This window comes from Pecten maximus, chromosome 10 (genome assembly GCF_902652985.1).
Source record: "Pecten maximus chromosome 10, xPecMax1.1, whole genome shotgun sequence".
Classification (NCBI taxonomy): Eukaryota; Metazoa; Mollusca; class Bivalvia; order Pectinida; family Pectinidae; genus Pecten; species Pecten maximus.
The window spans coordinates 39,505,860-39,519,643 of NC_047024.1; the positions used below are offsets into that span (position 1 = coordinate 39,505,860).

A 13,784-nucleotide genomic window follows, 5' to 3' on the forward strand; every position below is an offset into this window, starting at 1 on the left:
AGGTTCGGGTGCTAAAACTTCAGCGTCCCTGGGCTAAACAAACCCAATATAGAACTTTCTTGGTTTGAGTGTCTGCTTGGAATTGCTTTTCGGATACTGAGGGTTCATGGCAAGGCCGTTTATGCTATATACATTCAATAGATGTCTTTACAATATCGTTAATAATCCCAATAGGCTCATCAATATCAACGTTCAAACAACGATTACTGCATTCCGATACATTGTCATCTTGAAGTTATCTCGTTATATGAACAGATTATCGTTCCTTGGGGCTTTTTCATATTTAATTTTCCTTCTTATCGTTTTTCTTTTCTTTCGGGGTTTTATATTTTGTTTTGATTTGTTTTTTCGAGTGTAAAAATCGATGTCGGCTATATACCACCATTAAAAGGCAACATCTTTACCTTCAATCTTCCAGACTCACTTGAAAAACTCAATCCGATCATTTTCGTACGCGATTTTCCATACTTCACTTAAGCCTCCAATTTGAATAGATCCCTGAAAACAAAGATGTACGGATCATAATATCTCTTTTAAAGGATAAGTACATTTGTATCACATTGAATATTCTACAGATGGAAGAATTACTAATTTATTTTAATCTGCATCTATCGAGTAATAATAACATATTTTTGCGGAAACATGGATGACAAAATGGAGGACATAAAGGAAAGTGTATTATCGTCAATGTTAAACAGTGTGGATAAAGTAGCACGTTAAACCAAACACCTTTCTCTAATATTAGGAACGTCTTTTAAACACATTAAAACTTACGAGGGATGAACTTACGAGGGATGATTGATATGTTGTGAGCCACGTATTGAAGGAGGTACTCGAGGATGTTACTTTTAAGTCCTACTATTCTCTGACTATATAGGGCTGTGACCCAAGGACTGGTTTCATTTAGTTAATTTATATCGACGAGAAAAAAAACTGAAAACAGTTATTTCAGACACCTAATTTCAGTCCGATGATGACGTCCTACATACATTGGATAACTTTCTGAACAGCCAAGAAAAGGAGTTCTATAAATGTGGCATTGAGGCCCTTTAACACCGCTGACATAAGTGTATAGATACTGAAGGGGATTATGTTGAAAAATAATACAATATTCCCGGCAGAGTTTAAATCCCTTAATATGAGGCTCATAGCATATCAATTAGCCCTCGTAAACAGAAGTAAAGACACTCATTTTAGATGACTATGTGTACAAAAAATTTAAACTATGATGTGTATTTTGATGTACTGAAACTAACAGTACTTGGAGCATATTCAATCCTGACTCCACAGAAAATGGTTAAGTGTATTGAATACCGAGTTTAATCTCTCGTATTTTTTATCATAATGTATCGGCATTTTTCTCACCTGTATTAGGACCGCTATCATACCGGCTACCATGACTATAGTCTGAAACACATCCGTCCATATCACCGCTCTCATTCCTCCCTAGAGAATATCAAAACAGGAGACAAGATAACAGGAGAATGTGGGGGTGGTGGGTGGGGTTGGGAGTTCATTACCGATCTCTACAACCTTTGAATACGTCATGGGAAAATTGAAAGTTCAGTTACCATGATCTTGTGGATAAAAAAGACGAAAAAAAGAAATAAAACAAAAAATGATTTCATTCCTCCGTGATCTTCAAAAGAAATACATCAGTTTAGTGATCGGTCAATTATATTTCCTGAAACCAATCGCACAGCTAGTTGTTTTTCTTCGATTTTCCATGACATATTCTCGAGCTTCAGAGTGTGAAATCGAACATAACGCCTGCAGTATTCATTATAGGTAAAGGTTAAACTGGCTACCCATACGCGTTGGAATTCGGCAAGTCGGCTAGATCGAAGCAAGACTTTTGTTTTATTTTGGCAGTTATGTAAAGGAAATTGACATTGTTTTTATCATCGATAATGATAGTTCCCAAATAACATGGCTCGACAGTTGGACATTTTTGACATCAACTAGCTCTGTTCCTAAGATATAGGTAACAGAATAATTAAAAGTTCGATTAGATACATGTTACTTACCAAAGTCGTATAAAATGTGCATATCCCTCCAACCATTACAATAATGGCCCAGACAGGAAAGTTGGTGACTAAAATATTAATTCATATGATAAAGTGACGTCAACGGGGATTATGTGAGGAATGACGTCATAACTTTGCGTCACCAATGCTCGTAAAATATAAGGCTGATATTTAATCAAATTGATACGAGTAGGGATTTAATGACATCATATTTCTTAAGTTGGTCTGAATATTTTGATAGTAAGTAACTAATATTCTGGAACAATTTTAAGTTACAATATAAAACAAACTATTACGTAACTATAATCAATGTCACATAATTAAACCATTATTCACATTACCTAATTAAAACTCTTTTCAAATATCAGTACTTAACACAGCATTTAATATCTTTCAATTAATACAATAAGCCATATGCATTTATCAAATTATTTTTGATAAATTCTTTCTAATTTACCAATAAGTGATCTTTGATAAACAAGGATAATACCGTCAGATTATTATCATACAACAATTGGTATTTTACCTTATCAACGATAACATAGTAAATTGTATACTTTGTTTTACAACAATTGCAAAAAAAAAGTAATATCAACTTATATTAATCACACCTGAGTGCCTAGGTAGAAGCGCGCGAGGGAGTCTTCATATGGAAGGAAATATGAGAATCCGGGGAAATCACACTTGGTTTGGCAGGTGACCTCGACCCCATAACTTGTCATGTCCAATTGGGGAATCGAACCCCGCCCGTTTAGGTTTAAGGCAAGTGTGTTTCCACTCGACCACCCATATCTACACTGTAAATATAATTCATAGTTACCTGCACTAAGAGCTGTAGAAGGCCCGTAGAGAACTATCCCAATTCCGAGAGTCTGCATAGAAAAGAAAGCCCTATCGGGCATATTGTTTAAGGACACAAGGAAAACTTAATTTAAAGATAAAAAGCTACACTTCGAGATATTGTAGGAATACCTATCAAAGTCAATAAATCAATGTAACAAGCTGTTTATGTAAAGTGTTTGTGACAATGTCATGTTTTGAATATTGCGATCCGAGTGTGAATAAATCATGTTTCACTTAAGGTGGTATCCTACCTAACACGTTAGGGGCGAAGGATTTACTGCGATAACCATCCCTTTATATTTATTAAAAAAAAAAAATCGAAAAAAAAAATTACTCGCTAATGTCTGATTAAATTCAAATTAAGTCCCGCAAAATATAAGGACGACTCTCTGTCAGGAATTAAAACAATAAGAAATAAATACATGCAAACTATTAAACAAAAACAATAATCTGACCGGGATGTGCTCCGGAAAGGTAATATCTAAACGCAGACTTTGCTATTGTCACGTAATTTGCTTAAGCTGCTTGTGAAGTTTGGCCAAACATTCGAAAAATGCATGTTTTATGAGAACAAAAACAACATACCATTACGCTTACAGGTGTCTGTAACATGCAATGGGGACATTTGTTTGGCCGGATATGACGTTATAAAAGGGTACACATTGATTCTGTTTTGACCTTGAAACGCAAGTAGCGGCAATGGAAATTATTACACAAATATGCCATATAGAGATTTTTCAATTACTCGTTTTCAAAATGCTTCTATTATTAAGATTTCTTAACAAAGTGAAGATGTTGTTTATAAGACAGAAGACAAACTGTGCATATTTGTTTTTTTTCTCCAGAAACCTGTTTTTAACCTCAAAATCAGCAGTAGAACTATTTTTCCTAAAAACGGTCCTCTTGCTATGTTTAGAGTTCTTTATAGTGTCTAATAAGATCAGTTCTGAGTTCTGATGACCGAACTGCCGCTTTGTGTGCCATATTTGTTTGTGATATTATTCACAGCCGCCATTTGCATTTCAAAGGCAAATTTAACACTTTTAGAGAGTCATATTTGGTCAAACAAATGCATCAATTGACATTTGTAAGCAAATTAAGGGTAGGGTGATTTTGTGCAACATATGTGATCCAGCCGACCTAATTATGTTCCCAAACATATTTTTCCCCATATTGTGCAAAAGAACGTAAAACAGTTAAGAAAATCACATGACAAAAGCGAGGTCAACGATTGGACATGTTCCGAACTAAGATTTCATTACGATGTTCTGTGAAATTTCGCTATCGTTGCGATGTTAGACTTATTCAGTTTCTAAGCATTCTTCTATATATGGATGACCCTGAATGTCTTAAGTTTGTTGGACATTGCAGACGCTATAAATAAGACATTTAAGTATCATAGGTCTTACAATATGTTGGTTGCAGGACGAGAATTCAGTACCTACTATCGGACATCGAAGAGACACATCAACCCGCTCTCTTCTATTTTAGGACATCGATCCATCTCAAATATGTGATTTTTATCTCTACGTCCTTTCGTTTTTGACTGCTCTTTCTATCTGAAATGTCTGCAATGTTTCTTTCTGTCAGTTCCTCATTGGTGACGTTGAAGGTTTTACGTACGTTCAACTGGTGACAAAAGCTGTTATGACCGATAAACCTTACTGATAGTTTATACGATATTTCTGAGATCAATAGTTTCCTGTTCTCTGTAGTAAGCCAGCAGGTCATATCAAATCACATGTAAATCTAGGCTAAAGAAGGTCCTCGTAAAAATACATAGAACAAAGGAAGAAGGATAATTACGCATGCGTGAGTTAGACGAAAACAACCAGAACACACCTTTCCATTATAAAGACCTTGACATGTTAGGATGTCGCCAGGTTTTCTAAGCAACGCCATACATCAATACTTATCATGGTTTGTAGTTCTGCCTTGGCGTCTGTCTGCCATTACAACAACCATTACATTATCTTCTGTTTAAATCGATATCATCTTGGAGACTAATATCCGTATTCTGTTTTATGTCAGAGTCTAACATTCCATGCAGTCATCTTTGAAAATCAACTTTTGCGATAGTGCAACCCGGCTTAGACCTTCTTCGTCTCGATTTAAAGATTAAACAGGACTTTTTTTTGTTAGATATGGTATAAAGGTAAAGAATGAACAAATCATATGACGTTATAGTTGTGAAAGATAGGACATTGTAATGATGGATTAGGTTATAGTTCTGGGGTAGAATGAGTATTTATACATTTAGAGGGTTATGGTGGTTTGAGCGTGTCAGTGGGTCGGTGGGGTAAGAAGAGTTTCTGGATGAACTGCTACCTGATTATTTACGATTTTATAGAGCATGATGAGTCTGAACTAAGGTGTCTGATGTGTAATGGTGGCCGGTGAAGGGTAGCCTACATGTCAGTAATGGAGCTTGTGTTGCGATAATTAAAATTAAACTGGGTAGTGATGCCGAGGTATTGGTAGAATGTCTAGAGTGTGACCATGAAGTATATAGGTAGCCGAAAGACTGTATTGAAGTTTGATAGAGACTTTGGAGACGGAGCACTTGTCGGGATGGAATGACATGAGCTAGTCCTTTCCCCAGGCTGCAGCATCATCAAGATCAGATTGGAGTTTTAAACAGAATCCGACTTCAAATCTCTATTAACTGGGTGACTTGTTACAGTGAGCCGTGGCTTCTCGAATTTCGATATCACGATATCACGAAATTTGATATCACGAATTCTGAACTTCTTGACTCAAACATTTTATATAACTTTGGTAGCATTAGATTTTAAATCTGGAGTTTTGATATTACCAAGCCCGATATATTTTCTGTTAATCATTACATCCGTTACTTATCGACTATTTCTGTTTTTAATTTGTATTCACATGAATTTTACAAATAAGTTAGGAGATTAATGCAATTGTTGTGAAATATTTGTCAGAAAACGTGATATCACAATGAATCCCCGTGTTATATTTCACTGCTCGTTTAAACACCCGCTTAACTTCGTCAATCCGGTTAAACCAAAGGGATATTCCATCAAAGGACACCTTGGAAATTCAAAGATTTTTAACGTCCTATTAACAGCCAGAGTCATTTAAGGACGTCCCAGGTTTTGGAGGTAGAGGAAAACCGGAGTACCCGGAGAAAAACCACCGTCCCACGGTCAGTACAAGACGTGGGTTTCGAACTCGCGATCTTGAGGTGGAGGGAATTAGTGTTATGACATCTTAACCACTCGGATTAGAAAACGGATATTCGCGAGAATAATATCGATCGGTTTTAAATGAAACATAAAGCATTTAAAGAAACCCTAATGAGAAAATCCTCGTTGGCGGGCAGGTGATTTCGTACTTTTTCAAGCGTGATCGGTGAATCACAGGGGCATGTCTAGTTTTATATATTAAAAAAAAATAGTCAGAAATACCTATGTATATTGACAATATATATAGGTAATTCTGACTTTTTTAAAAATATAAAACTAGACATGCCCCAGTGGGTGAATCGAATACCGGCGGCTTATGTTTAAAACAAGTGTCTTTACTATCTAATCACTCTACGTTCTTTGAGGTTGAACATAGTAAAACTTAAGTCTAGTTTTAGATGAAAATCAATATTCGATTACGGAGAGTTAAAAAAAATATCTTATAATTAGACGCACCTATTGTTTAATCTATAGAATCAATGAGTATATTGCTACATGCGATGGGGCACGCGATGGGGCACGCGACGGGGAAACAATTATATTAATTAAACGATCAATACATTGGTCTATTTGAAATTTATTGGCGATAATACAAGCAAATGACAGTTAATCCCTGGCAGGACAAATAAACTGCTATAGACGAATAATCAATGCGGTACACAGTAAAAAGATATTTTGCTTATTTTAATACGGAATATTATCAATATTGCAAAGTATTACATTATGACAAGGGTGATACACGCGGTCTTAATGACCCATGGGGAAAATATCGATCGAAGTTCATATTTTTTTCAGGCGAACGAAACCAAGTATCGACCGATATGAAAAGGCTGTGTTATTTTTATCGCTATTTTCATTTTAAGAATAGTTGAACGAACAACTGTCGAGGAAATATAAGCTAATAATGTTTTATGAAATATTAGCTTCTTTTTAGTTATATCTTTTAAACAACTTATGCATTTAAGACCATTGATTACCTTCGAAATTTTAGTGTTAGTTCTTGTCCATGTTTCAATTGTCGGCAAGATATTGGACATTGTTGGACAATACCAAGAGAAAGTAATTCGAATTTTTTCAGCAACACTGAGCTAACAATTTTTTTATCAGTGTTTGCGTGGTCGATCAATATGACTATTTGATAAGAATCCTGTCCAAACTAGCAACAAAAACAAAAACAAAAAAGAAAAGAAAACAGAACAACTACATATTGTGTATTGTCAATACTGTATGGTATCATTGATGTTTGGTGTATACTGTATATTGTTAACAAGAGGCTTTCAGGTGTAGTCATATACACTGTGTTGAAAGTTATGGTGGCTGATTTCTGCCATTTCGTTGTTTCGTTCTGGCGCCCCGACAGAACGATAATCTTCGTCTTTTCGCCCCCGATAATTAGCGTTATGGCGCCGCGCCATAACGAAAAGACGCCACAACTCAACGCGAAATAACGAAAACGTGAAGCCGCTAATCAGCGGGGCGAGTTAATTCGCCCCGCTAATCATCGTCTTTTCGCCCCGCCATAACGCTGTTTATCGTTATGGCGCCCCGCTAAACATCGTCTTTTCGCCCCGCCATAACGCTGTTTATCGTTATGGCGCCCCGCTAATCATCGTCTTTTCGCCCCGCCATAACGCTGTTTATCGTTATGGCGCCCCGCTAAACATCGTCTTTTCGCCCCGCCATAACGCTGTTTATCGTTATGGCGCCCCGCTAATCATCGTCTTTTCGCCTTCCGGTATGCATGATATGCCCATGCTTGCTGTGGTGTATTAAACATGTTACGATATGTGAAGGGAAAGGTACGTATCAGAGTTTGTGTTTTTATAGCATACATCATGCATTAAATTGTTTGTTGTTATGGCATACATTTCATTGTGTATGTTTTGTGTAGACTTATTAGTTTATAAATGGTGTAGATAAAATACCAATGGGTGATAGATAGAAGTGAGTCACATCAAATCTCTACAGGAAAACACAGGTACTCAGTAATTAATTTGTCTTCTATTCTTTATTCAAATTAATATATATGCATATCAAAGAGGAACGCATAACCCTATGTTTATCAGAAACGCCCTCATTCAATTTCAAATAAGTAATACCGACAGCACAAGGAAAACATCATTAAAACTTAAAATCGATGAAACAAGGACAGTATATCAACAATTTAAATATAGATTTGTAAGGCGACCCATGAAAAAAATATCATGAAAGAATAGAACCATTTATTTAGGAGCCGTGGTGCCCAAGTAGTTAAGGTGTCTCGACCAACTATCCCTCCAACTCTTGGTCATTAATTCGAGAACCATGTGGGACTGTTATAAGGTACATGTCGCAGGCTGGAGATTTTTGGCGGGTACTCCGACTTTCCTACACTTCAAAATCAGGAAACATAATTAAATAACCCTGGCCGTTAACAGGACGTAAAGTAAAATAAAACCAAACCAAGTGAAACCATTGGGTTGTTTGACCCAAGCTATAGTCTACAAAAATACACTGTATGTGCATGTCGCGTGTCCTGTCCATGAGCAGGGTCATTTAACTTTACAGATTTTTTTTTCGGCATAGCCGTCTTATTTTCTTTTGGCCCCGGATATGACGCGACAGGTGGCGTTCTGGTCAAGATGAAGTATGTGATTGGTCAATGTAGCGGTCAATGCAAAATGCAGATATACAGTTAAAAACGAAACAAAGTTAAAGCAGAGACATATATACCACAGGTACTTGTGGACATGATTATGATATTTCTAATTCAAATGTTTCATTATAGACGAGTAAATTATTGTATTACAATCGAATGTTTAATTTGAAAAAAAATCGTACCTCGGCCTTATAAGATCGAAAATCTAGGTCACCGCCTACCCTCTCGAGGAAATCCCTGTTCTCCCTGAAATATGCATTGCTTTACTGCTACAAGCCTTTGTGTCATCGATTCAGATTTAATATTTACAGAACGTGTTATTTAACATTTAAACCACTGTGTATAATATCGTTATCCAACTAACCCAGATGGAATATAGATATCGCCTTGTAAACTATCGTGTGTTTGTGTTGCCACGATTTCAAAACAGTCACGTAATGATCTAAAAATAATTTCCGCGCTAAATTTAGAGGGGGATTCCCAACTAAATCGAGTGGTCAAGCTGGACATAGGGATTGACTGTGAACATTGGAACAGCACAGAAACATAACTAGAAAGGAACAAAACGCGTACATTCAGTGAAAATTGCAACGTTTTTACCGTGATGTCCCTTTTAAATTGAATGCAAGCTGAATAAGTGGATGCATCTATTCAAATGACACATTTCCAGTCTTATTATCACCAAAATGATTCAAACTGATATAATTTTGTTATACGTGCTGAAACTGCGCATTTATTAATTACAGTGTTGTTTGTTAATTTATTTCACCAGTAGTTTTACATTATAACCACCAGCATTAAAACTATGCCGTTTATCTTTTTAAAAGATATTTCTTATTTTGATTTATTGCTACTAGTGATGAAATACCATTCCTTTAAATCGTTGCTAGTCATAAAGTATCGAATGGATTTGAAGCAATGCTCGGATAGGAGAAAATATTTTCCATAAATGATGACCCGTTATTTAATGCAAAATGAATCAAATGCAAATAAGATGGTGTCATTTGCCTATTTCCCCGTCAAGCAGAGACAGAAGAACACAACCGACAAGCTCTTAGTGATATATCGGACTGGTGCTGTGACCGTGGGCTTTCCACCTTGCCATACAGAAATATAGCGGACAGGGAAAGGCTTATAAAGCTTTATTGAAGATTGAAACAATATTCAGATATAATTATTATTGTAGATACCAAAAGTAGTATTGTATAACATGAACTCTTCTTTGGTGGTTTGGAGCTTATTTTGAAATTAGTACAGAAATGCATGGTTAACATTGAAACTATTATATCAATATTGCTTACAACAAATGTATTTACTCTTATATCCATTGTTCCAAGAACATTTTTACACAACGTACATTTTTGTTATACAGGATTCTATATACCAGAAAATATCGTATGATAAAATACTGGTTCAAAATTATAAATTCTAATAACTGTATTTTGAAAACCGCATATGATGTTTTATTGAATTTACCAAAATCAAATACTGTATTTAACTGGGTTGAATGTGTCAAAGATATGTTGTTCAGTCTTGGTTATGGTGAAGTATGGATAAACCAACATTCAATAAATTCAAATATCTTACCTTTGATTAAGCAAAGGATTAATGACATAACACTTTAAGAATTATCTGTTATTTTAGAAAATTCTCCGAAGTGCCATTTATATCGACACTTGGTAAGTGATGTTGTATTACAAAGTTATTTGACTAAATATATACCAAAGAAAAATCGTATTGTATTGACAACAATGAGGTTATCAGCACATAACTTGTGTATTGAGTCAGGACGTTATTCTAATATAGTCAGGAGTGAACGTATCTGTAAATTTTGTGATCCTAATCGTGATCTTGAGGATGAATTCCATTTTTTCCTTGTATGTCCAGTTTATCAATATCTAAGGCAGGAATTTATAAAAAAAAATATTATTGGAAAAAGCCATGTGTATTTAAGCTTGTCCAACTATTAAGCACAACAAATGTAAAAGAGCTAAATCTTTTAAGTAAATTTGTGTACGACGTAAATAATTTGAGAAAATCTCTGATGTAATGATGTTGTCCATTCTCTAATTAATTGATATAATTATATGTGCAGTGTCCCGTATGTACGCCAACTGAATTTTGTACTATTACATCTGTACAATGCAAATGAGCTGTACAGCTAAATGCAATAAAGAAATTTGAATTTGAATTTGATTACATTTTTATCTAAGCAAGTTAGTTGAGTCATCTGATATTATCTAATAATATGTTTCACCCACTCATTTGACTGTAAGTACATGTACACATATTAGAACATTTCTTTTCAAATTTCATGTCCTTTAAGCCACTGCAAATATCACTCTTGGAAACTTTCGTCAAGGGTACAAAAATGTATCATAAAAGTAAGATATACCCATCATAACGAAAACACTTTGTTTAATCATTACACCTCTGTATTAGTCAATCAAAATCGACGCACAAACGTCGTCGTCATTTTTATACCATGTATATGGCATGACAGCATAGATTTTAAGCCGATTCAAATTCTTGTTTCAGTTATAAATAAATAATAATGTACGTATACACAGATTGACCAATTCCGAAAGGGACTCATTAGAGTCGGGAGGTTGCTTGATGCAGTCATGCTCGAACCGGATGATTTCAAGACTCTTTTCTGTAAACTTGGGAACAAACCACTATCATTTAGAAACCTCAAGCAAAATGTACAAGGTTCAGTTTAGTTTTGAGGGTTCAAACAAACGGAGCCTTGATAACCAGGCAATGTATTCTCTTGAAGCATTTCTGGCTGACTGTGAAGGTATTATATTTAAGAACGTGCTACAGGGTTAAGAAATCCATAAATAATATACTCCATCAATAACTTTACAAACTTATAGAAACCGGACAACTAGACAACACGACATTATGAACACGCTAAATAGCGGGTATAGAGTATTATATTGTCGGGGTAAAATCCTCATATTGTCTAGTTGTCGGGTTGCTTACTTGGCATTATGTAGTATTGAAAAATGCATGTCTTTATAACTATCTGAAAAATTACTGTCGGGATTAATACAATATCATACTGCATTATAAAATATTTTGTCAATATTGAGCTTTCAAAGAAATGTTAACTAGCATTATTTCGTATGCATAGTCACCAGCAGTTGAATGTATGCATTGTGTTTATTATATAGGAGGGGCCACTGGCGTTAGGTTGGAGGACGTACTGGCGTTTTAGACTGGGGCCTCCACTGTACCGCCTTATGATTCCCTAACAAGCTAGAAATAAGCTTCGGAAGTACTCAACAGTTACCCACCGCATACACATGTGGTCTAGTGTTGTGCATTTGGTGGGGATACTCGGATCCAGATGTCTTTTGCAATGACATGGTGAAAGCTATTCAGTGGTGTTGCGGTTTCCATCTTGCGTAGACTTTGAGATCAAAAGATGATGTTTGTGCAGTGACTTTTCTGAAAAATTCATGATATTATTAAGCTTGCAAAACAAATTGTAATTTTGATTTTAAAATGTGATGGTTCGGTTTGGTTGGCTAGTCAACTCGCCATTCATCCGTGACCCGTGGCTCGTCCGTCCTTCCGTAAACAATTCTTGTTATCAATAATTGTCAACCTTGCAACCTACGCACGGATTATGATTTGCATGATTATGTTCTTGTGTTTAAAATGTTTGTGTTTCATCGGCATTATAAGAAAGAGCAAATACATGATTGTCATTTAAAATGATATACCAGTACCTGTTTGATTTTACAGCTTAAAAATCACTTATACTTTATAGTTTTATGATTTACCAAAATGTGAAATATGAGGGAAGACTAGGATTCTCCATTCGTCTGTCAGTCCAATTTATAGTGTTCCTTATGCCTATAGATAATAACACAGATGTAGCATGCGTTATCTTAAATTGCAAATGAATTGTTTTGACAATTTTGCAATACATACGAGACATGTTTGAAAAGTGAATTTGTTTGCAAGCTATTTCAATCCTAAATTGTAATATCCTTTTAAATTCTTTTAAAATTATCATATTTTCCCTTTTTTATCAAATTTCATATTATCATAATTTTATATTAGTCAAATTTTATTGTATGGTCCCTCCCCTTGACCAATCTATTGCTTTAAACTCCAAATGTTCATTGCTTTAAATGTTGCAGTACTTATTTTCATTGCATTAATGATAAGTAATGATTTATGATAGTAACAACCCAACGAGTGAGTATTCATTTCTTAAATGTCACTGGAAAATGGTACGTATTTCATGTGCAATTATCACCAATAAAATTTATATATAAGAACATTTGTTACAAAATACAACAATCACAGAAAAAAAAAGATAATAAAAATGGTTCATCAATTATTAACAAATTCTTTTGAGCTTGTCAATGGTTACGATTATCGGAAAAAAAATACTTTAAATTTGACAATTTACATTAGGTTCAGTCGTTAACACCCTTTTTTGACGATAATATTATTCATGTACTACTGTACTCGATTATATTTTTTTGTAAACTTAACATAGTTGAAGTGAATAATTTAAACTGTACAATTGTACAAAAAGGTTATTTGATAAATATTATAAGGAATCTTCCTTTCGAACTCCCTATTTTCCAACATATGTGCAAACTATAATAGCATAGCTTTCGATCAATCAAAATACATGTAGTATAAATTCAGCTATCATTTCGTAACAGACTGAAACTATTTTTTCTTTGTACACTTTTAAATGTAAACGCCGTACTCCATACCCTAAAGTACGTGACGAGAAATAACAATAACAATTAATTAGGGGCAGACTATGAGTGAAGGCTACTATGAGCAACATGTCCTTTTATTGACTAAACCAATTGTGAAGAAATAAGAACGGCTGTTGAAGCTGAATGTTTGTCGTACCCAACCATGGTTCATGTTTTTCGCATCAATGTAAAACTGCGAAGAACCGAATTTAATTAATCAAATTCTAACAGCTCACTCCATTTTACTTTGAATATGGTACCTCATTACAGAATAAACCCACCTTTCGCACAAACAGTGCGAACGAAATGTTCAATATATAAATGGACATAC

At 35.0% G+C, this 13,784-nt stretch overlaps 1 protein-coding gene across 1 annotated transcript in view; it reads right to left on the minus strand.

The window, feature by feature from the left end:
- LOC117336327 (sodium-coupled monocarboxylate transporter 1-like) overlaps positions 1 to 13,784 on the minus strand; it is a 46,901-nt gene that overhangs the window by 18,204 nt on the left and 14,913 nt on the right. The window contains exons 3-6 of the mRNA XM_033896821.1: positions 2,848 to 2,899; positions 2,028 to 2,095; positions 1,366 to 1,446; positions 425 to 498 (exon numbers count right to left, since the gene is read on the minus strand). Of these exons, the coding sequence (XP_033752712.1) occupies positions 425 to 498; positions 1,366 to 1,446; positions 2,028 to 2,095; positions 2,848 to 2,899 (275 nt within the window). The remainder of the gene's footprint in view (positions 1 to 424; positions 499 to 1,365; positions 1,447 to 2,027; positions 2,096 to 2,847; positions 2,900 to 13,784) is intronic.